The following is a 23,238-nucleotide window of genomic DNA, read 5'->3' on the forward strand; positions in this document are numbered from 1 at the left end:
GCCGTCTCTTTTTTCATAAGGGAATTGTCATCATCCTTTGGAGTGAAATAAAAATCGCCACCAATTTCCATATATTCACTAATGTCTCCCAGAAGCAAATTACAAGCAAACATTAAAGCACCAACCTCTGCATAGACACAACCGAGTATTTTTATTTATGAAAATATATGTGATTCATGTTTTATACTGAACTTTCTTCAGCGTAAATAAAGATACATCAGAGCTTTGTTTTAGTTGAATACTCAGCATTCGCCTTCTTAACGGCACAACGTGATTACAGTTAATTTAAAAGTGAAAATAAACAGAAAACAAAGAAAACCACGCCTTTGAACGATTTTTTTTAATGATTGTACCACGTGACCTAGCTGTCAAATATGGCCCCCTCCTTCTGGGTGTAAGAGACGGGACATCTGACAAAGGAAACAAATCTGTCAAAAAGGACGCCACCGATTCGTATCACAGCACACCTCCGTCCAGCTAACGCTGCACTCATGTGGTACGTACGCTTGCTTTGGTCAACATGGATTTTTATTCTCATTCTGCCAGTAGTTTAGTGCTCTGTGGCGTTATGCTAACTCGGCAGAGTCCACCGTATTTTGCTGTTAGCTTGATGCTGTCCGAGGCTGCACCATCCTCGGCTTGCAGAGGGGAGCGTTTCTCACTCCAGTGGCGGTTAGCTGGTCCCAGTGGGGTGCGTTAGCATGGATGTAACAAACGACTGGAGATTTTTTTCTTCTTTTCGCCATAGCAGTCAGATGTGACGGTCATGTGGTAACGCAGCCTTCACAGCTGATTCAGTCCATTACGAACTGCAGTCCAGCCTCCCACCCCCACAGGAACAAAAGGTTGCAGCAGATGTAGAAAGAGCATTTCTCCTGGGGTGGTCTGTTTCACAAGCTCACAGTGACTGGTTGACTGTTCAGTATGGCCATAGTCCATAAAGCAGATAAAACATGAGCGAGGTTCACTGTTAGGATTAGCTAAGATGACTCATGAACTCGGTGTGCCTCATCTCACAACTGCTGGTCTCAGTAATGCCTACAAATAATTTTATTGTTCTATTTTGCGGTGATTTTTGAAGGTAACCTCACTGATTCAATTTCCCCCTTTTTCTAGACCTCCTCAGCGAGCGATAAAAGTCTGCCAAACGATGAAGTGTGCCAGAGAGAGGAACTGACAGAAGAGGGCCTTCGTTGTTGCAGACCATCTGTTCAGATCAACCCTCCTCACTCCCAGCGAGCCTCCACCCCGCAGTCATGCAGATCAATCCAGTGCTCGTGGAGTCCTCTGTAGTTTTGGCCGTGCTGCTGTGTGTCCACATGGTGGTGTGGAACCAGCACTCCTGGTGCAGCATAGCCCTGTTCATCCAGGCTTTCTACGTACAGTACAAATGGGACCGTCTGCTCAGGTCGGGGGGAGCCGTCTTCCAGTTCCGTCCCGCAGCAAACAGCGGCATCGTCCCGGCCTCCATGGTGATGCCCTTGCTGGGCCTGGTCCTGAGAGAAAAGTGCTCAGCCTCAGGGAATGTCTACTTTGAGCGCTTCTCCATGGTGATCACCATCACAGGAATGATGCTGGCTCTGTTTCTCTCCCTCATTGCACTGGGCATCACAAGACCCGTACCCACCAACACCTGTGTAATCGCAGGCATGGCTGGCAGCGCCATTCTCTACACGACGAAACAGACGCTGACGGTGTCTGAGGTCATCGAGGTCTTAGAAGTGCTGCTGATCTTCGTTTATCTCAGCCTGATTGTGCTCTACCTGCTGCCTCGCTGCTTCACGCCCGGGGAGGCACTCCTCATCGTCGGTGGAATCAGTTTCATCGTCAACCAGCTCATCAAGCGCTCTCTGAATCTGGCAGAAGTCAAAGGCGATCCAGTGAACTATTTCCTGCCAGTCTTAGTGGTGGGCTCGCTGTTGCTGGGTGTTTTCTTTGCCCTGCTCTTCTGCTTCATGGAGTCCGAGACCTGGGTGTCTTCGCTTTTCTTTCACATGATGACAGCCGTTCTGGGCCTGGGAATCCTCATGCCGTGGCTGTCCCTGTTCATCGGCCGGCACCCCATCATGTGGCTGCTGGACTTTGTGACGTTGAACGACAGAAGACTCTGTCTGCTGGGGTACTGGGTGTTTCTGGCTGTTGTGGCCACTTGTGTTGTGCTACACCAGAACTACCAGCGCCAGTCTGGGTCCAAGAAGCACCAGGCCTCAACTGTTGTCAGGAAGTATTTCCATGTGATTGTAGTGGCTACATACGTTCCAGGGTTGATATATGACCGGCAGCTGCTTCATGTAGCCTCCGTGGGTTGCTTGGCGGTTTTCTTATTCCTGGAGTACGTGCGCTACTTTCGGATCAGGCCGCTGGGTCAGCTGCTCAGGCAGGTGCTCACCTTGTTCCTGGATGAGAGGGACTCTGGGCCTCTCATCCTGACCCACATTTACCTGTTGCTGGGCATGTCTCTGCCCATATGGCTGTTCCCCGGGCCCTGCGCCCCCAAGGGGATACTCCCCGGCGCGGGCGGCCTGGTGCCATATGCAGGCGTGCTGGCCGTGGGGGTCGGAGACACTGTGGCTTCTGTGTTCGGCAGCACCATGGGGGAGATCCGTTGGCCCGGCACTAAGAAAACCATGGAGGGGACAGCAACATCTGTGTTCGCCCAGATCATCGCCGTGGCCATGTTTCTCATCTTCGATGGCGGCATCAATCTGAATTCCACCTACTCATGGATTGTTGGCTCCATCACTCTGGTGGCCATGCTGGAAGCCTACACCTCCCAAATAGACAACCTCCTGCTCCCACTCTACCTCTTCATCCTGCTGTTGCTTTGACTGGACAGAAGGCACAAAGAAAAACAGATAACTCCTACAGTCCTCAGTTCTTTCTGGGGCAAAGAAAGAATGACAACTTTGGAAAAAAAAATCAAAATATGGTAGAAGTCTCCTTAGGAATTAGTGGACTTCATCAAAAAGAGGCACCGTTTTCACTAGCACAAGAAAGGAATGGTTAAAAGCTTACAGTTTGATCAAGCTGGGTAATCATGTCCACAAACCAGTGTGGCAGCAGACGTGATGTTAGCATGACATCAGAGCCTGTTGCCTTCAGATCAACGAGTCATTTAAGTATCATTCGCTTTTAGGAATGAGGCGATCACTTCAGAATAAGTTGCAAAGAAATGCGAGTTGTGAAATCCTGTTTGACCTCCGTCTGCAGCGGTGGTGTACGGTTTCTTTGAGTGTCACTGTTCTGACCAAGAGGTACTCGACTGCAGACACCAACAGCTCCTGAATTATGCAACAGGAGATAGTATTAGCAAAGAGGAAGAATGTCCTTTTAAACGCTTGGAGAGAATTCTTAACCGTTGTGACGCTGCTAAATGGCACATTTTGATCATCAGTGAGAAGGTTTTCTTATCTTTTCCCAAATGGACACATGCCTTTGTATTGCCTTTGAAGAACATTATTTAAAGTTAGCTTATTGATATGTCTTTTTTTCTTAATCAGCGTTTTTGTTATTAGGTTATTTTGCCTCCCCGATGGCAATATGAAGTACTTACTGCTGAAAATATTTGCCTTAAGAAGTATATTTTGTATCACACATTACATACTATTGTAGATGCTGTAGATGAAAGCATGGCAGCCCCTCTCAACTCTTCTTTAAAAGGGCTGATTTATACTTCAGTATGGCAAAAACTCACTATGCTCCTGCATGACACAATGTGAAATTCAGTACTGTAACATGTACACAGGTATATTTTTGTTTGGTAAATTCACTTTGTGAAATATTTCAGAGTTTTGTGGGGACCCCTTAAAGGTACACTTAATGTATACAGTACATTTCCTTGTGATTCTGAGCCTACAAACCCTGCAACATTTTAGTTTGTAAATATGCTTTTTGGCTAAAATGATCATTGGCCCTTTACTTTGTTTGCAACAGTTTTGTTGTTGAATATTTGCTTTGTAGAAATCTCATCAGGTTTCATTTCATCATTCTGAGATGAGGATGTTACAGTTTATGACCTGAAACTTGTTTCCAGCGTGAATCAATTGACAACCTTTGGTTTATGTTCCTCTGTAAAAGTTCTGTGGTGTTCTTTTTATGTCAGCATGATGCCATGTTGTTTTAGCCATCATCTTTACATTTAAAAAAAAATGTAATCTTGCATGTTGAGTGCACCAAACGAGAAAGATCTCATTGATATGCCTCCTGTTTTAGTCCATTTGTTTCATACTCATTTGTGTGACTGCACTGTGACAACATGAACACTAACCCTCTGGCTCCTCAGTTTGATATTAAAACTAACACAAGAGGTCTGGATGAACATTTCTTGTTTTTCATTTACGATTTATCTTAAAATGAGCATACTTGAAAATACAAATGCTTACTGTTGTCTGTAAAAATAGGAATCTGCCAACTTTGTTTTGACACAATTTAAAAAAAAAAAACAAAAGAAAAACAAAAAAACTTAAGCAACAATCATGCTGGTTGGTAATAATGTTGATGAGGAGCTGTTGAATAAAAGTATATGGAAATATCAGTTGTGCCCATGGAAAGTTCATCAAAAAGTTTATTCAACTTATTTCTCCAGTCTGTTAACAATTCTCGTTTAAAAACATTAATCAAAGTGTGGGTCAGTCATTGCTAATCCTGTATTGGTTTGGCTGTTGAAGTAACACTCAGTCCACAGGTAGCTCAGAGTAACAGAAGGTGTCACACAATGTGAGGAATGGTTAAAACATGTTCAAACCGTCAGTGTTGGTCCATTGGCTGTCCTCATGTGAAAGGTGGTACCAAACGCCAAAAAAAATGAAAAACATCCTTCATTTAGTGTAGAGAAGCGGGAACGGGAGCTCTTCAGTGGGTTGCAACCTTAAGAGATGAAAACATGACATTTTAATTCAAACTTATTATAGTTGTAGTGAGAGTAAGAACAAGATACCACACAAGTTTCCTTCTACAAATTAAAATCTGAATTCAGAAGCACAGAAAAAACACACTCTTGATCAGTTTGATGCTGCAGCTGTACTTGGTCTGATATGTCCCGTAGCTAACATTAGCTAACTTTAGCTAACTTTGTAGATACATATTGCCCTGTAACGAACATTACTGACTCAGTCTGATGACGTTTCTCCACATGTGCTGCTGTTTCTGTTAAGAGTATATTTTAGTATGTACTGTTCTCCACGGTGTCTAATGTTTAGCAAACGCTATGTAGCCATGCTAAAGCTACTTTGGCTCTTACACTGTCTTCAAGTCTCAAATAAAATGGTTTACTTTTGTCATATAATCATAATCTGACGTATGTGGTTGTACAGCAGAGCACAAGCAGAGTAGTTTCAGTACAGTAACATTTAGAGTTTGCTAACATTAGCCACCTAAGCTACTGGTCAAACCAGACCACAGTGGGCTGCAACAAAACCCATGCTACATGAATTAAACAAATCGCTTGTGAACTCAACTTTTCACAGGTGGGGAAAAAACAAAAGATTTACATCAGAAAGCAATGAAAGAAACAACACAAAGCCACCCAACGGTGATAAAGTCTCACCAGTTGTCAGCGCTCCAGCGGGCGTCCTGGGATTCCATGATGTGGAAGGTGTAGACATGGCGAGAGTCCTCTGAGGTGTTTTCAGCACTGCGATGCACCACCTCCCCGTGGATCAGCACTACACCACCTAAACACACAAGCAAGTTGATGGACAGCTTGGAAATGTGCAATAGCTGAACAGCTCTCACAGCTTTAGCTGGCGCCACACGGTACTGTTACTGTCATCAGTTCATGGTTTGGCGTGTAAAAGGTCAGAAAGTAGAGACAGTACAGTACATCCTCAGTGGCGTGTTTGCCCACTGAAATTTAAAGACACAAGTGAATTACCTTTTTTAACAGGTACAGAGACAAACATCTCATCATCATAGTCCTGCTCTCGACCGATGAAGTCTGTCAGGGGAAAGGTGCCCGGTGGGGTGCGCACCATGCGACGAGCAATGCCACCTGGGAACAGGTGTGGAACATGACATGGCATCCAAAGAACTGACATAACCAATCATTATTATTATTCACAATGTCTGGTCCTGAGTGCAGCGAGGGAAACAGTGCGAGGCAAGTCAAATGGTGTGCTCACTCCTTTGCGAGCCCGGGATAAACCACAGGCAGCCATTGTTAACAGTGGCATCTTCCAGGGCGATCCACACCCCCATGACTCTGCCCAGGGGCTCCGTGTACAGAAACGTGGCATCCTGATGTGGCGTCACTGAAAGACAGAGACAAACCTGCATCGTTATTGCTCACTGAATTGTCCTTCATATGGATTTCTGTATTTTTTTTAAATTCGCTGTCCTACCTTCTCCACCAATCCCTGGTTGCTGGAGGAGAGAAAGTAAAATTACATCCTGAACTACCCATGCATCCTCATCTGACACTGTGAGGCATTTCATAGCAAAGACCGCAATGCTTTACCTTAAAAATGAACATGCTTTGCAGTACCACAGGACTGACAAGCCCCAGCTTCTTGGCGATGCCCTGGGAGAACGACACTCAGCATGAGTGCTGGTTATTCTGTGACTCAGCGCGTCATCCTCTGATGCTGTTCGACAGCTCAACACTCACCTGAACCTTGGGTGAATGGGTCACCTTTTTGAACAATGGCTCATAGGCATGTAGTGCTAAAAAGACCAAAAACCGGGATTAGGTTCAGGCTTACGGAAAGTCCTTTGTTCGTGAAAACTTCTTTGGAAATCTTACCATGTCCGACTTTATTTAGTGACCGCTGTTTTGGTACGATGAATTCCCCTGCAAGACATGGAACGCTTTACCCGTCTGGACTGGAATATATAAAGTAATGGACAGGCCGGGGAGAATTCGATTCAATCTCACCTTTGTCATCAAAGACTCCTTTCTCAAAGAAAAAGCGGATCTTATCTCCACTGGTGATGAAATAGTCAGCATTTCCCTGCAGGTCAAAAGGTTTACGTCAGTCACCTGATAAAGCTGACGACTGACTGCATCACACGAGGGAGAGAAACACCAAACTCGCTCAGAGGTTTGGAATCTCCTGCTTACAAAAGCAGATGGCTGACAGGACTGCTTAGTTATTCTTTTTCTATTTCTATTTTTCTATTTAATAAGTAAAAAACAACACATCTGGTGTCTGAATTATACTGTTTAATCTTAAACCAGACGCTACTGAGTGACAGAACATGAACAGGTGATTCCAGACTTTTGAACGTTAATATACTAACACTGACTAGACTGTTGACATAAGAGTTTACTATTAGCCTGAAAGGAAGTGAATCAGTGGATGATGTACCTCCACAGAGGAGGAGGGGGTGGGGGCTTACCTGCATCTTCACACGCCAAACGACGGGCAGCATGTGAGAGAAATGTTGTGGGACAAGAATGAGTCGCTGACGCTGCTTGAAAGACTCATCTACCTGCGGACGACGCCACAGCTCACCTGTGTTTTGAGCTGCTCGTCGTGGTAGGTGGAGAAGGTGGTGCGGCAGTGCCCTGGGACGTCCATCCCCTCCACGATTTCCGCCATCCTTTGCCTCAGCTCGTCACACTCCTGGGGGGTCAGCAGCCCGTCCAGGACCACATACCCATCCTGCATGTACTTATGAAGAGGGAGGGAAGTGTTGAAGTCGTGCACACACTCTCAGTGTAAAGCATTTCCGCTATGAAAACATGGAGTCTTGGGTTTCAATGCTTCACTCAGTGCAGAATCATGCAGGCTCAGTTAGCTGGTTTCTACTTTTACACAGAGATGCTTGTTTTCTCAGGCTTGACTCCTTCTCGGGTAAATAACTGGACAGCATTTTCACATTAAATGTGTTCCGAACCGAAGGGGGAAAAGGAGCACAGAAGAAGACCTCAGTTTTCACATCCTGTCATCATCAGACTGGGGCGGAAACTAACGATTAATCGCTTCTAGATTAATCTGAATGATATTTTCTCAGTGAAAATGGTGAAAATGCCCTTCACAGTTTCCCACACCCGGTATAACGTAACAAGCAGCCTTTATAACGGGCTTTGGGTGGGGCATTTTTACTTCACAAATCGCTAAAATAGTTTAATTTGCTGTTGATCAGCTAATCGATTGATCGAGGCTGATCTTAGTGCAGACTATATGTACTGTAATTAACTGTGTTTTGCGTCTGTTGTGTCATTTCTTTTAAATATAAAGTACTTTGCGACATCTGCTCTTGAAGGATGTTTTATAAACACTGTGACTCTGGGAGTTTATGTCCTCGTTGGGTCTCAGCTGATACTCACACTGACAGAAGAGAAAAGGCCGAAGCGATGAACGACTGCTATTCAGAGTCGTAACACAGAAACACCGCAGTAAATTCATGCAGCTCTGCGGCTTTCCACGTGTGGACTTTTGCTTTAACGGGTCACTCGTGGCTGTAGCGTGTTATGTAATGAGCGTGAAATGTGTACAAACTCTGGCACGCAAACCGCAGGGATTGAAGCGGTGAAGTCGTGCAGGGATCGTGATGCACGATACAGCAGACGCAAAGGCGAATAATTAACGAGGCTGTACTGTAAGCGGTGACAGATGAAGCGTTTAATGTGCGTCAGCGGGATCGCAACTCACCTTTTGCACATCCCGATCTGTCATGAAGTCCATGGTGGTCCGCTCGGAGGGGCACAGCTCTCGGGACAGACTCGATGTGTGTCATCCGGGTAACCTCCAGCCTGATTTCCGACCACGTGACTTGTCTAAATCAATTAAAGTGTAGCCTTCGCGGTAACCATACATAAAGGCCGTAATAGGATTTTGGACTTTAACTCTTTCGCTGCAGCGCTATGTTGATGCAGCACTAGTGCATGACGGCCACTAGATGTCGCGCACGTCGTTCATGTAACATGGAGATAAGCGGGACTATAGCACCACCTTGTGGCTACTAGTGGTGATGGAATATAACTAAGTAATCCGTTTATTCAAGTACTGTACTTAAGTACTTGACTCGAATATTTCCATTTAATTTTACCTTATACCACTGTATAAATATGTAGTACTGTTAAAGATGATAATATTTTAAACATATATATTATTGTAATATTGTAATACTGGATCAGTATCTTTCAACCTTTGGGTTTTACAAGACAATTAGCAGAATGGGATCGTAGAAAAATCCCTGACAGGATCTGACAGAGGAACAACACCCCAACAACCAGTGATCAGTGCTCAGAACTTTCCCCTGAAATAAGAACCATTCACCCAATGAGGAACTCTTATCGACAGGATTTAGTGCTAAGTGTTTACTTTATTATCATGTGTCAGAATGGTACAAAAGTAGGCTCTGAACATCAGGAAATCAAAGTTCAGTTGTCCATTGTTACAGACTTCCAGCTTAAAAAGCCAGTGTTCAGTCCACTTGGCAACAATTCATTGGTAAAGGCCTTGTCACATGTGATACAGACAGTGCTGATTAAAACAAGTCTGTCCATCCAGCTTACAGTGTTTGCTGCTGGGGGGAGGGGGTTATGGCTATAATGCACACAAGTTCAGCATCAACAAACTCATGCTGTGCAAGATGTGATCAGTGTGAACCCCCCGCAAAAATGAAACCAACAAACTCTTTTCATACATCCCTGATCTACAGGCATCAGAATACAGAGATGAAATAACCTCACATAGTAAATACAAGCACGTATTTAAAAAAAAAAAAAAAAGAATTATACACAGGTAAAGATTAGATTTCGATGCAATCATGGCAGGTTTTGTTTTCTTTTGTTGTTGTTGGTGTTTTTTCTTAAATAATGTGAGTTGAGTCAGTCCAAAAATGTACACACCTCAGCAATAATACAAGTGCTAGCAGTACAATGATGTGTACTGATACACACAGGAATGAAATGTGGGCCGGAAAACCCTGTTTGCATCCAAACCAATCATGCTGTCTCACACAAACTACACGACTTAAGGCATACATGACGCAGACATTTTGTACTTGAAAAACATTCAGGAGACAGTGCAAAGCGAGATTATTTGAACAGAACGAAAAAGCTTTTAAATGTGCTGACAGATGAGAATCGCTTGCCTCTGACAAGACACTAATTAAAGTGCTAGCATATGAGTTTTAACATCACCAAAGGGAATTTTATTAGTCACGACACTTCCCCATTTTGGTGCTCCGCAAAACGTCTGACTGACCTCATGCCAGACCTTCACTGACGCTGACATGCCGGAAAGGGAGTGGGGCAGCAGGTTAAATGTGCTCATCTTGTGACTCAAAGGGAAGTGACTGTCGAGGACAGCGTGGCCACAGTCACAGCTGTGGAGGTCGGACCTGTCCAAAATATTTGTGGATATAAAGCCAAACATTAACAGGAAAAAGTGACGCAGAAACATTTGGCTGAGTACAGCCGTGGGATAAAACTCAAACAGAGAAAGGCCAGATATAGTACATCAGTATGTAGATGGTAATTCTAACAAATCCAAGGTGTGAATGCCCTGAGAAAGATACTTAATATGGCACTCTTTAACTCTTCATTGGATTTACCGTTTGATCGAGGTCAGAACTCTGGATGAAAAAGTTTAGCTGTGATTCATCCAGCGGTCCTCAAACTGGGTGGGTATGTGGATGACCAGAGGAAAACATGGAGTGAAACCAAGCAGAATGAATATGATGTATGTGGGGACAACAAACAAACAAGCTGACCTTCAATACCCTAAAATTCAGCTGTTTGGTTTACTAATTGCTTCCCCAACTGGTGTTAGCAGGCTGATAAAAAAGTATGGCCTCTGCAGGGATGCATGACAGCTAAAGTTTGAGTACCGCTGATCCGCTCTGCAAACACACCTGCCTTAATCTGACACTCGGTGGTGCACTGCAGGAGGGAGATTTTTTTTTTAGTGTCAGCATCACAGTCAACTGCACTGCAGCACTACGATGAGCTCTGTTACTATAGCAAATGTACTTTGATAATTTACTTTAGTTTGTCCTACGACTCGTGCCTACGTCTACAACCAGCTACCACACTGTGAGATACATATTATTGCAGTTTAGTGTGTTTAATTTACTTGCATTCATAATCTGGCATCCACCAGGTCTGTAAACTGTAGTGAAAAAAATGTTCTTGCTCTTACTTGGCACCACAAAAAAATAAAAAAACGAAAAAGAAAAGAAAAGCAGAGTAAACGCATGAAGGTGAACATGCCACCTAGAGCAATCGTAATGTTTGAAAATGTGACATATGCTGGAAAAGCTGACACTTCTTTTGAATAACTACGTCTCTCTCTGATGGAGTCTGTGCAGTTTTTCTGCAGCTTTTACCTCCAACTTTAAAACTGGCTGCTGGTCAACACATCCAAGACTGAGGCTCTTCTTTCAGAACAAAACTGCGTAGGGAGCACCTCATCAACGACCCCTGGAAGGGCATTTGGCTTCAGCCAAGCCCTCAGTGAAACACAGTTCACTGTGAACAAAAGGTGCAACTGTATTATTACAAAAAAAACAAAACAAAACAGATGGTAACAATAAGACCAAATACCATATGACCAATATGTATGAAACAAAAGACGTTAAAACATTTCAGCTATACATGAAAGTCCTGAAAATGATGTTTGTGATCATTAACGGGGCACACAGCTTGTAAAAGATAAGGTCGTATTAGAACCAAGATGCCTGGCTGGAGTAAACATAGCAGGGTTACTCCAAATGAAGCTATTAAATCCAAGGTCTTAACAAGAAAAGTGTTTCAAGCAGACAAAGCATGTTGCAATAATTTAGAGCGTGGATGTTGAAATCACATATTCTGCTTATTCTCCCTGCGAGTAAATGTTTCCCCTCGTGTGGGTCAGTCAAAACCAGTTTTGTTCAGATGGTAATTTCCTGTTTGTCCTCATTTCGGATAAACAAAGCGCTGACAAATGTCCAGTTTGCCCTGGAGTAAACTGGGCATTATAAATAGAAGGGCTAGTGTACAAACAGCTGGGCACTTGAGTCACTAACATATTATCTTAGCAGTACCTGGCAGCTAGAGAAGACTCTCCTGTCTCTGCAGGAGTTCATCCACTTGGAGACGCCACGGAGGTAATAATCGTCGAAAGTCTCATAATTTAAAAACTCACACTGAGCATAAAAACGTACCGTGACTCTTGCTTGTTTTATTGGTCATGATAACTATTAGTTGCATGGTTAGAACTGTGCAAGCTTGCATATGTTTTAATTTAATAAACAAGAAGAAATAAACTGTGACGCAGTGTTTTCTGAATACTTGTGACTCTGTACCTTCAACACAGGGACAGAAAACACAAAGGGACACCTTGCGTGATGACAGTCTAGTCAGTGAAGCCACATAGTTTAGCCTTAAATTGAAAGAAGATCCCTTAAGATCTCTGACCACGGTTATAAGTTCCGTAAGATGCTTGAAATAAATCAATAAACAAAACAACAAATTAACCGTTTTGTCGCTAACTGGATTCTGATCACCTATTATTACACAAACGTTGAAACAATCACAATGCAGCCTGTTTCACAGGCCCAAACATGATACCAGCATGTGGTAGCATTTAAAAAAACCAAACTGTATCCTGAAGTCAAAATAAACTGACCTCGTTTCAACGGGCCGATCACAACCAGTCTCACACACTTTGTAAGACACACATCGATAATGTGTGATGTTTAGTCATGCGAAATAAAGTGAAGCCCGTTGCACATGCCGAAATAAGACGTGAAGTTTAGCGAAGCAAAATGAAAAGTCCAAGAGGGGCGGAGCGTTTCCCCACCGTGAAATCGCCTGCCGCACAGGCTGACGTTATAAATGATCAACCGCAGGGCATTTAGACATTGTACTGTAGAGTTTGTTCCCATTTGTTTCTGCTGAACGGTTGACGACTTCTCTTTGAAGTCGTTTCCTCAGTCCTCTGAGTTAAGGCTGTGAGATCAGCTGTGGGACGATCTGTTGATCCTCATCACAGCGTCTTTTTGTTCACATAAAAAAAAAATGACTCGGAGCATTTTGGGTATACAGAGAGCCCAGAGAAAACAGGACCAAAACCTTCATGCCACAACAAATTGGCTGTCACTCGCATCATAATTTATTTAGTAACATCTGCCAGCCTTCTGAGCCACAACACACTGCAACCGTAACTGTAAAAAAATTCAAAAGTCTCAAGGCCAGAAGGAGGTCAGGCGAACACCGTGTTGAGTGTGTTCAATTTGTGCATGTATCACATGATCAGCAAAGAAGTGACCGTGAGCACATGGAGCTCACTAGCAAGGCCGAATCGTGCAAAGGTTTTCCTGTTGTTTGGCTCTCTAATAAACAGGTTTGCTTCAGCAAGGTCCTATTGAGACATGCATATCAGACATCACCTGCCTGCATCCTTTCAGCGTTTATATTCAGGATGATATTACAGAAAAGCCACGTTACTGCACCATCTTTCCTCACCAAGCTGAGCGGTAATTTTTTTGACCGTGAAATTTCCAAAAAAAAAAAAAACCTTGAGAGGATGGACATCAGTGCTTTTGCAGGTCTAAGCTACAATCAAACATGACATCGCTTTCCTGAGCCCGCAAGACCAACACTGCTGCAGACTTCTCGAGGTCCGCCTGGCTCGCTTAACAAAAATCACGACTCGTTCATCTCTCCGATCAAACTCTCCTCTGCAGAGCTCCACTGAGGTTTGGCTCAAGCTTGCTCCTTATCAGCCCTCCAAAGCTGCTCTTTGACTTCCGATGGCAGAGTGTTGAACAGGTCCTCCTCCACCACCAGGCCGCTCCTCTTCAGCAGCCGACACTCGCCGAGCTCCACCGGGAGACACTCGAGACGGTTCCCTCTCAGCTCCAGTTGGGTCAACCCGGTGAGCTCCCCGAAGCGCGACGGCAGCGTCTGCAGGCAGTTGTTTCCCAGATTCAGAGTACGCAGCTTCTTGCACTTGAACAGCTCTGGGGGCAGGGTCTCAATCTGAAGTGGAGAGGATAAAAAGGGTGCAAGTTAACAGCGATCAGAAGGGCTGAGTTGCTCAATTTTTAATCCATATGACGTGGCTGGATGATGCAGGGATCAGAGATGTGAGCAAAGGGCATTTAGAAAATGAGGCAGCTCCAGCTCTACTTCCTGTTATTTTCAGATGTTACCCAATTAAAGAAAAAGGACACGCCAACAAGTCAGGCCTCAGCAGAGGAAACAAATCACAATCAAGTTAAAGGGCACTCAGAACATGCTGTCAGATTTTACATATACAGTCTCGTTACAGATTTAGGACATTGGAAAAGGAAAACGCAGAAAAAAATGAGCTTTAAGGATTAAATCATTTAAAGCCAACCAGCGGTCACATATTCTTATGCCCTGTGTGCTAATGTTCTAATTGCAATGTCTGTCTAAAAACAAATTATCAATCTTTATTCACTGATGCCCATGGAAGTGCAATTTCCATGGGCTATTTTAACACCTCCACGGACACAATTACACATCTCATTTGAATTGCTGATGGGATAATGGTGTGAAGAGGACTTAGTGTAGGGAGGCCTTAAAAACACAAGAGACACCAGAAGGGTCCCATTTAGTGCACCTATTTTTGGCTGCATACAAACCTGCTGGAACCTATTTCAGTGTACAAGCAAGCGCAGTAAAACTGCAGTAATAGTAGCCTTTACTGAAAACACATGATGCTTGTGAAATAAAAAAGCGTTTTCTGGATAATGCTGTTTCTCTCATTTTTCACAGTGAGCAGGATGAAATGGTTGCATGAGGTAATTATCTTTGCAAGTGAAATAAACAACAGCCTAACTGAAACCCACTTGCGAGGGTTTACTGCAATAGTAATACTTTACTTCTTAGGAGGACTCCATTTTCTTTTCTGGAGGAGGAGGAGGAGGAACTAGAAAGACTACATCAAAGTATTCTAACGTGGTCTCAGGGACAAACTGTGTCTTTATACCATAAATGTGACTAAAGTTTCCCCATAGTCTTCACTTGCTGATCTGACAGAAGGAAAGAAAATCGATTTGTCAGGAGAGCTTTTAACTAACATGCGTGTCATCAGTTAGTATAAATCTGACTGCTGCAAGCCAATGAATCATAACTTCTTTTATTTCAGCGGAAAAACAGACCAAGATTATCTCAGTGTCTTTGACCTTTCTGAACTTAGAGGCTCCGCCTAAAATCTGATTTCTACAACCATAACTCCCTACCTGTCTATGAACATCTCAGCTTTAATAAGCATGGACCTTTGCGAATTCTTTGTCTGGCCTCTGAGCTAATCCACATGATCAGGAAACACAGGAAATGAGCTTTAATCGACATGAAAACTTGGACTGGAGGAGTTTTTGCTTCTCACCCTGTTTGCTGTCACAGCGAAGTACTGCAGGTTCTGGAGGAAGCCTATGTCAGCGTGGATGCTGGTCAGATTGTTGTGACTCAGGTCTAAGAAGCGCAGCTTGCGACAGAAGAACAGCTGGCTGGGGATTTTCTCGATCTTGTTCCTGTTCAGATACAGCCTCTCCATGTTGGTCAGTGTTCCGATCTGAATGGGGATGTAGGCGATCTGGTTGTACCACAGCTTGAGGCACACGAGCCGGTGCAGGTGCTGGAAGCTGATGATCTCCTCGATCGTCTTCAGGTTGTTGTCCTTCAGGTCGATCTCCTGCAGGTTGTGCAAGCTAAAGATGGAGTGTGGGATGCGTTCAAGATCGCAGCGAACGAGCTCGAGCTCTGTCAGGTTGACCATTTTCTTCAGGCTGTTGAGCACCATCAGCTTGGTTCCCTCATTATTGATGGAGAGCTTCTGCAGGTGCACGCCCACATCCGTCACCACCTGCGGCAGCTTGGTCAGGTTGCTTTTCAGACGTAGAACTTTGAGGCTTTTGAGCTCCCGGAGCCCATCGATGACGATGTATCGATTGTTTTCAGCACTCAGGTTCCCAGTTAAGTGCAGCTCACTGAGGTTCTTGAGGCTGTAGATCCACAGTGGAATCTCCTTGATGTCCGTGAACTTGATGTGAAGAGACTTGAGGTTCTCTCTCAAGAAAGCCAGAGCTGGAGCTTCAATTTTAGCTGGTGTGTGATAGAGCCACATCTCCCTCAGGTTGGACAGCTGGGCGATGATTGGTGGGATAGTTACATCGGGGATAAGCTCCAGCTTGAGCACCTCCAGCTCAATCAGATCAAATACTGTGTCTGGGATCCCACTGAGCATGAACAGATGCAGCTCGAGCTTCTCCTGGGAGTTCTTGGTGATGCGCTGCCTCAGCTTCTCCAGCGTCCACTCGTTGTTCAGGTTCAGCTGCCTCAGCTTGTTCTCGCTCACCTCTGAGAGAAAGACTGCAAAGCGCTTGGAGTAGAGAGGGTCATACTGATCTATCATGTGTAGCATGAAGGCAAAGTCGTTCTTCAAGTCGGGGATGTCGCTGTAGCTGCTTTCCTCGCGGATCGATTCAAAGGAGTATCGCTTGAGGGAGCGGCTGAGCATCCAAAAAAGAGTGTACATGCAGACAAGACCATAAACCACCACCAGGCTGATGTAGAAGCAGGCCAAAATCTTGAAAAGAGTTGCTAGCGGGTGAGCACAGTAGAACGTGCTGTACCCTGTTAGCTTCTGAATGTTCACCGAGCACACTACACTGAATCTGATGTAGCCCACATAATAGGCTGTGTAGCTAATGATCAGTATAAACTTGATTACTTTGATGATGGTCTGACGTATGTAAAGTCGGTACACTATATCGCCCTCCTCTACATGGATCCTGAACTTCTTCACCTTCTCAAAAAGAGCCTTGGCCTGCTCCCCTTCCTTTTTATCTAAAACCCCAGTTTCAGAGCGATCTACAATTCCTTGTTCAATCCTCGACTTGGTTCGTTGGAGCATGGGAACGCTAGCCTCGACATCCTCACTCACACTTGAGGCCTTCTTGTCCATCGAGCCGTTCATTTTGCCCAGAGGCTTGGGGTCGCTCTCCTCCACCACGGTCTCAGACAAAGCCCTTGTTGTCCACGGGGAGTCAAAGCACTTGAGGAGGATGGAGACAAAGTGCTCCAGTTTAGAGCTTGTGCGTGGGAACTTGAACCAGAAGTTACTGCAAGCCAGGAAGATGAGAGTGTGGAGGAGCACCAGATAGGGGAAATATTTGGCAAACCAGTGTAATTTGTTCTCATAGCAGACAGCGTCGACAAAGTTATACTGATGACGGTCGAGGTCATACTGAATGCCTTTTGGTTCCGGTCCATAGGCGGTGCTCACGTTTGGGATGGGCATGGTCTCGCACGTCTTGTTGACCACCCACTTGCAAGGCAAGCAGATCATCTTGTCCTGCGTGACCTGCAGCGTGCCACCGAACACTGCAATCATCAGCATGACGATTGAGAGGTAGTCCGTGAAAACGTCCCACCATGGCTTCAGGATACGGTACGCTGGCTGGGTGTCAGCAAAGTACCGGAGCTCTGTGATGGGAATCATGATGGTTTGTCTGAAAAGAAGAGCAAAACCAGGGAATAAGATGGTGACATGCCAGTTTTAAAACAGATAATGGACTGGATTTTCAAACATTAATGTGTTGGGATAACTCTTAACATAATTGAATAACAAAATATTCAGTAGTGGGGAAAACCATTTGTATGAATGTACAAAAATCCAACACCTGAAGATATTCAAATTACAGCAATATAAAAAATAATCTCACTTGAAAAGCTGAAACTGGCAAAAGATTTTTTCTTCCAAAATAACTATTAATCAATTATCCGAATAGCTGTTTACTTTTCTCGCTGACACCAACACACTTAGTGTATCACCAGCCTCTTTATGTAATGTAGAAATGATAGACTACATTTCCGCAGGGGATTTAAACAGAAAAGACACCTGGTTTAACCTTGTTGTGTCCTGCCTTTCTGATACTGTGACAACATATGATGTAATGAATGTATCCGTTCCTGAATTCGCATCTGCTCAAAAATGTAATGGGTTCTTCCTTGGCCAATGCTGCACCCTTTCGGTTCAAATCGGCCCAGTAGTTTTACTGTAATCGTGCTGACAGGCAAAAAAGAAACTTTCTTCGCGTTTAGGCACTGAATTTATCAAAGATGCAGTCTAGTCAGCATGTTTAATGCAAAGTGTGGCTGTTACCAAACTGGTGGCACACAGAGAGTCACAGAGAGTCATTTGCTGTGAATTAGCTATGCATCAGGGATATCCTGGAAATCCTGCATGTGGCGACACGCTGTAGTTCAGATAACACAGAACAAGAAAGGATCTTGACACAGCACATGTGTTCACATAAGTCATGGCTTCTTCATGGCTTCCTCCTGCTTCCTGCTCATGTGCACCACCACATTACATGATTTTCTTGAGGAACTTCACCAAATTTGTTGTTTTCACTTCTTAAAAGCACACAGAATAATAAGAATAAAAACCGGGATGAGCGAGATCAAGTCAAAACCCACAACTTGAACTTTAACCTGAAAACTCTCCCTGCCAAGTGCAACCACGCCCTGACCACGTAACTAATAATCCTCTAAACCATAAGACTCTCCCAGGGGTCCATTTAAGCTCGAGTTCATCTTTCAGACCACAATCAGGCTACTTCCTCACACAGTACATCTATGAGTAATGTAATAAATACAGCAGTCTAAGCAGTTCAAGTTATTTCAAAACTTACTGTTAACCGTAAACTAAGCTGTTGCATGGACTGAAAGTTTGACGTGGACAAACCCCTTCTCGTTGCACAGGGGGAATATCCAAATATCGTGATCTAATCGCTTCTGCGGCCTGTTTTAATACAAACTTGATTTAAAAAAAAAAGAAGACAGAAAAAGACTCTCCCCGTCTGCTCAACTTACTCATGATTTAGAGGAAAAGGACGACAGAGGATAGCTGGTTAAGTGGACACACACATAAAAAAAGGCCTTGTTTTATCCAGTTCAAACCAGAACGGCAGTACAGTCGCTGTGGGCCTCCTCTGTTAGGTTGCTTTTCTTCAACTCAGAAATCACAGCACACACAGTGACTCCAGCAGCTGCCAAAACACATCTAAATGTGATAATTCCCTCGGTATTAAAAACAACAATGCAATTTCCCTTCAACTGTACGGCAACAAAGTAATCACGGATCCAAACTCAGAACAGCACATTAAATATGTACTTATAAGAGTACTGATAAGAGCAAGTAAACTAACAACATTCATGCAGCGTGTCTTAAAATAAGAGCTTAGAACTTTTGAAGAGCTTCGGTCTCATCCAGTCCCAGATGCACTAATCTGAGTGTGACATAACCACCGTCACTGATATCCTAAGTTTAAAAAGGACATCCGAGACTCGTTTCACATGATCCTGGCACAGGAGAAATAAACAACAGTCTGCAAGCAGCTTATCTCGTCTTTCTCATCACACTGACCGTCTTCCCAAAACACGCCTCCAGATTTGAAATCAGGGACGTGAACTTTGAGGAACTAAAGCCATCTGATGACTCTCACTGCACCACCATAAACAGGACCAGATGAGTATGAGGTCTTAATTCTAATAAAAACTGGATTAAAAAAAGAAAAAAGAAAAGGTCAAGACTAGATTACATGGCCAGCTGATTATATAGCTTCCTGTCTGGAGTCTTACTGAATTTGTTCCCTGAACAGAGCTGCTTTTGTGAAGCCAGTCTCTGTCAACGAGGCCCCGACACACGGGCTGAGCGAGGTGCAGGTGAACCTGAGCCAATATGTGGCCGACTATAATTTCACTCAAGGACACTAATGTACTAATCTTTTTAAAAGCGAATTATTCGTGACTGAAAGCCAACATCATCAAGCTGAATTTAAAAAAGGACAGACGAAATAAGTTAACCACAAAATAACTTGGCACCTCACAGGCAGAGGGTCCAGGTGCAGAGTGAGCATTCTTAGCCATGTTAGCACCGTGGCTTTGGAGATGCCAGTGTCGGTCTGTCGGTCCCTCACTTTGGTCCGTACTGAAACGTAACTGACACTAAACACACACATGACTCCCAGAAGACGTATCGTTGTGACTTCGGGTATAGCTTGAGTTTCCATCTAACACTACCATCAGCTCCAAATCTTAATGTGTCAAATATTTACCTGCAAAAATAACGACATTCCCATCAGCTTCAGTCGGACGTGCTGAATGTATTTAGTGCTTTCATTAGCATTTAGCTCAATGAACCAATGTGCCTCAGCACAGCCTCACAGAGCTGCTAGCATGGTGGTGTGCTTCATCAGAACCGCTTGGAAGACAAACAGCTTCAGAAGCGCCCTCCCACCACACCTTTCCGACGCTGGAGTTGGGTTTGCCGTGTCAGTTTCCAGGCGAACAACCCAGAGCAACACTATGAAAGCCTTCCAGGAGAGACTGTGCGCCTTTTTTCCTATATTTAAATGATTTTTGCCTCCTCACCATTGGCTTTTCATTCCAGCTTCCAGTGTTTGGAACAACCATAAATACTCATGACTTTTTTCAAGCGTAACCCAAACCTTAGTCCTATCTGTCTGTGTATTAGCCTTGTGTTAGACTGCCAACCTGTCCAGGGTGTACATTGCGTCTTGCCCAATCTGAGATGGGCTCCAGCCCCCTCACTGAGGAGGATAAGTGGATTGGAAAACAGATGGAAAGACGGATGAATGCCAGCATTAACAGCATTGCTAATAGTTTGGCTTGAACTTTTATTACATTCCATTACACTGATAAGTGCTTTTTTGCATTTGGTATCTCTCTGAATATTCTCCCTGAGACAACTTCACAAGTCCATCTAACAGCTAGAAGGACCCACAGGACCTTCAAAGTCCTAGAGAGAGTCACAGAGAGCCTCATACATTTACTGACTCCTCCTCATTCCCGACAAGTGCACACCCTTCGATACAGCATGGATGGCTAATCAGTGAGGGATGACACATTTAGGGATCCTTTCACCAGTTTCTAGCTGGAGTTATATCCAGGTCCCAGCGTTGTGGTTGTTGCTTAACACATAATGGACTAGATGTAGGAGAAAATTCAACAAAGCATCAGACTAGTTTATAAGACAGGATCACACCAGTTTATAAGACAGGATCACACCACCTCAATGTTCATCTGAGCACAACAGAACAGACACAGAACTATTCTCTGAATGTTTCGCCACTTATTCGCCAATCATTTCCTAATTCCAGCTTATGTATTGCCATGATTTACTGTTTTTCTGTGTCACTGTAAGGAATACACTGAACTCGAAAATCTGCCTGCTGTCGGCTTTAGCTAAAGCTCGTTCTGATTTAGTGAACTTTGTCAGAGCTGGATGTTAAAAGTGTACTGGGAAGGCTTAAGCATCACATCATTAGCAGCTCATTCTGCCGAAACATGAGATTTTTCCTGTTCCTCACAAACAATTTTCTTGTCGGGATGCTGGTAGAAAACAACAGCTATCACAGCTCCTGTTCTCGGCCCATCTGCCCAGCGCTGACCATGGTGGACTTGAGACCTCCAGGCATGGGGCAGATGGGGCAGACGGGGCAGATGGGGCAGTGTTTTCTTTCCTAACCAGGTATAACTGGTTACGACTTACAGAAAAGCTCCTTTGCTTTTCAAGAATGCAACAGTGATGTCATATTGTGACACACATGCTCAGGACACACATCTAAGACACGGGTCATTCAAAACCTCACTGTAAAAGCATGTGCTTGACTTACATGTAATACATATATCACACCCAGTGTATAAGCCTTCATGAATGTTGCGATAATACTTTAAGCTACGCATTGCTGCAAGAATCGTGTCGTAATGAAAAATCATGGGGCAAGATCGATTCACTAAGAACTCAACAAAAACCTTTAAGAAATAACATTGTAATTCACACTGGGTGTAACAGGGTGTAAAACTACAACGTTTTATTGTTGTTGTTTTTAGGACAAGCTGTTTGAGGAACAGATCATAATTTATAGCCAAAATTCAAATCCGTTGTTTACTATCCCTGCGCTTCATCGGCAATATTGTTTGAGTCACAATAGCAGAATACTGTGCTGGCCTTCAGCTGTGGGCGAAAACGTTCCCGAGGACATTTCATCAGCGATTCATCTGAGATTAAGAGTCTGCCAGGTGGGCAGGGAAATAAAATAACATATAATCTAACCCACAGAGCGACCTTTCATTTCGTGGGCTTCTCCTCAACAGTCAGCCGAGTGGCGACAGGAAACGATGTCTCATACCGATGCCCAGTTAGCAAACTGCGGCAGTGGAATCACTCAGAACCACACAGCTAGCAGCTAGTTACACACACACATAAGAAAATTAAGAAAAAGACCCACCTGTTTTATTAAAGCTGGTGTCTCTCGCCACCTCCGCACACGGGTGACACATTTCTCAAACGGTTCTCAGCAGCTGTGTCTGGTCGGACACCGGGCCGGAGCCTCGTACGGCAGTCATGGAGCAGACAGCCACACCAAGGCTTCAGCAGAGCGGACTCGTCCGCTCTCACGAAGAAGACCACTGCCGCCGCACGAGACTGGCGGAACTACCAACACACAACCGCTATCAAAATAAAAGTACTGCGGAAGTATAGGTAAAAACATTTCTAAAAGTAAAATTATCTAAAAAAAAAATAGTCTAAGTTGGATGTCTGAAAGTGACCTCCACTCAGCTTTTGTGTTGTTATGATGTAAATAAGTAACGTATGTCCATAAGTAATATTAGATTTATGTAATTAGCTCACATGTCCACGTAACACCTACAAGAAAGAAATATTATTTGTAAAGAAAAGTCTCCCACACTGCAAAGTAACTCAAGTACTCATGATATGTACTGGCTAGGCAAAAATAAATTGTGTATAATATCAGATAGACTAGTGTGTAGTTTGATGTGTGTAGTTTCACTTGCTAATTAGGTTTTTTATTCTCTCCTGGTTTAACGTAGGTGATACATACCTAAATTCTGGCATCCTGTTTTGTTCAGGCCATAACAATTTGTTTCCAGTCAGAATACACAGAAAACTGCATGCGGTGTCACTACAGATGCAGCCTACCAGGCAGCACTGGGAGGCCTCTCAGTTTCAGACTGACTGCAGCTTCTCCTAAAGAAGCCCTGACAACCTTTCCAAGCAGGATTAAGCAACACACACTTCAGTCACCACCAGCTCACTAAATTTGGCAGTTGTGTGGATTGTTGTTCATCTCAGCTGAACACTCCTGCAGCAGCCTTGGCTTTAGCCAATTGGGACAAGGGCAAACATCATTTTATTGCAAATATTTTATCAACCTGTATTTTTCATTTCCCCTCTAAAACACTGGCAAACAATGAGGTGATGATAACAGTCTGTGCACACTTGATAA

General features: G+C 44.0%; 3 protein-coding genes across 6 annotated transcripts; 1 reads left to right on the forward strand and 2 right to left on the reverse strand.

Moving 5' to 3' along the window:
* The first annotated feature begins 355 nt into the window (after positions 1 to 355).
* On the forward strand, positions 356 to 2,875 carry dolk (dolichol kinase). Its single transcript, XM_046374618.1, has 2 exons — positions 356 to 496; positions 1,117 to 2,875. Exon 2 carries the CDS (start codon positions 1,257 to 1,259, stop codon positions 2,826 to 2,828), a length of 1,572 nt encoding a protein of 523 aa, XP_046230574.1. The 5' UTR covers positions 356 to 496; positions 1,117 to 1,256; the 3' UTR covers positions 2,829 to 2,875.
* A 1,671-nt stretch (positions 2,876 to 4,546) lies between these two features.
* Positions 4,547 to 8,822, reverse strand: phyhd1 (phytanoyl-CoA dioxygenase domain containing 1). 4 transcript variants are annotated; one of them, XM_046374619.1, is made up of 11 exons: positions 8,595 to 8,822; positions 7,452 to 7,610; positions 6,872 to 6,947; positions 6,740 to 6,787; positions 6,605 to 6,660; positions 6,455 to 6,517; positions 6,339 to 6,360; positions 6,120 to 6,248; positions 5,873 to 5,989; positions 5,546 to 5,672; positions 4,547 to 4,866 (listed from the first exon to the last, which is right to left on the reverse strand). In XM_046374619.1, exons 1-11 carry the CDS (start codon positions 8,625 to 8,627, stop codon positions 4,818 to 4,820), a joined length of 879 nt encoding a protein of 292 aa, XP_046230575.1. In that variant the 5' UTR covers positions 8,628 to 8,822; the 3' UTR covers positions 4,547 to 4,817. The 4 variants fall into 4 exon arrangements, with proteins under 4 accessions (XP_046230575.1, XP_046230576.1, XP_046230577.1 ...); XM_046374620.1 differs by lacking the exon at positions 8,595 to 8,822 and adding an exon at positions 8,270 to 8,443; XM_046374621.1 differs by lacking the exon at positions 8,595 to 8,822 and adding an exon at positions 7,750 to 8,120 and having other exon boundaries at positions 7,452 to 7,709.
* A 425-nt stretch (positions 8,823 to 9,247) lies between these two features.
* lrrc8aa (leucine rich repeat containing 8 VRAC subunit Aa) lies at positions 9,248 to 22,371 on the reverse strand. The gene is made up of 3 exons (XM_046374623.1): positions 22,219 to 22,371; positions 15,288 to 17,412; positions 9,248 to 13,912 (listed from the first exon to the last, which is right to left on the reverse strand). The coding sequence occupies exons 2-3, from the start codon at positions 17,400 to 17,402 to the stop codon at positions 13,637 to 13,639; spliced, it is 2,391 nt and encodes a 796-aa protein (XP_046230579.1). The 5' UTR covers positions 17,403 to 17,412; positions 22,219 to 22,371; the 3' UTR covers positions 9,248 to 13,636.
* Between the last annotated feature and the right edge of the window lie 867 nt (positions 22,372 to 23,238).

Source organism: Scatophagus argus, chromosome 20 (genome assembly GCF_020382885.2).
Source record: "Scatophagus argus isolate fScaArg1 chromosome 20, fScaArg1.pri, whole genome shotgun sequence".
Lineage (NCBI taxonomy): Eukaryota > Metazoa > Chordata > Actinopteri > Scatophagidae > Scatophagus > Scatophagus argus.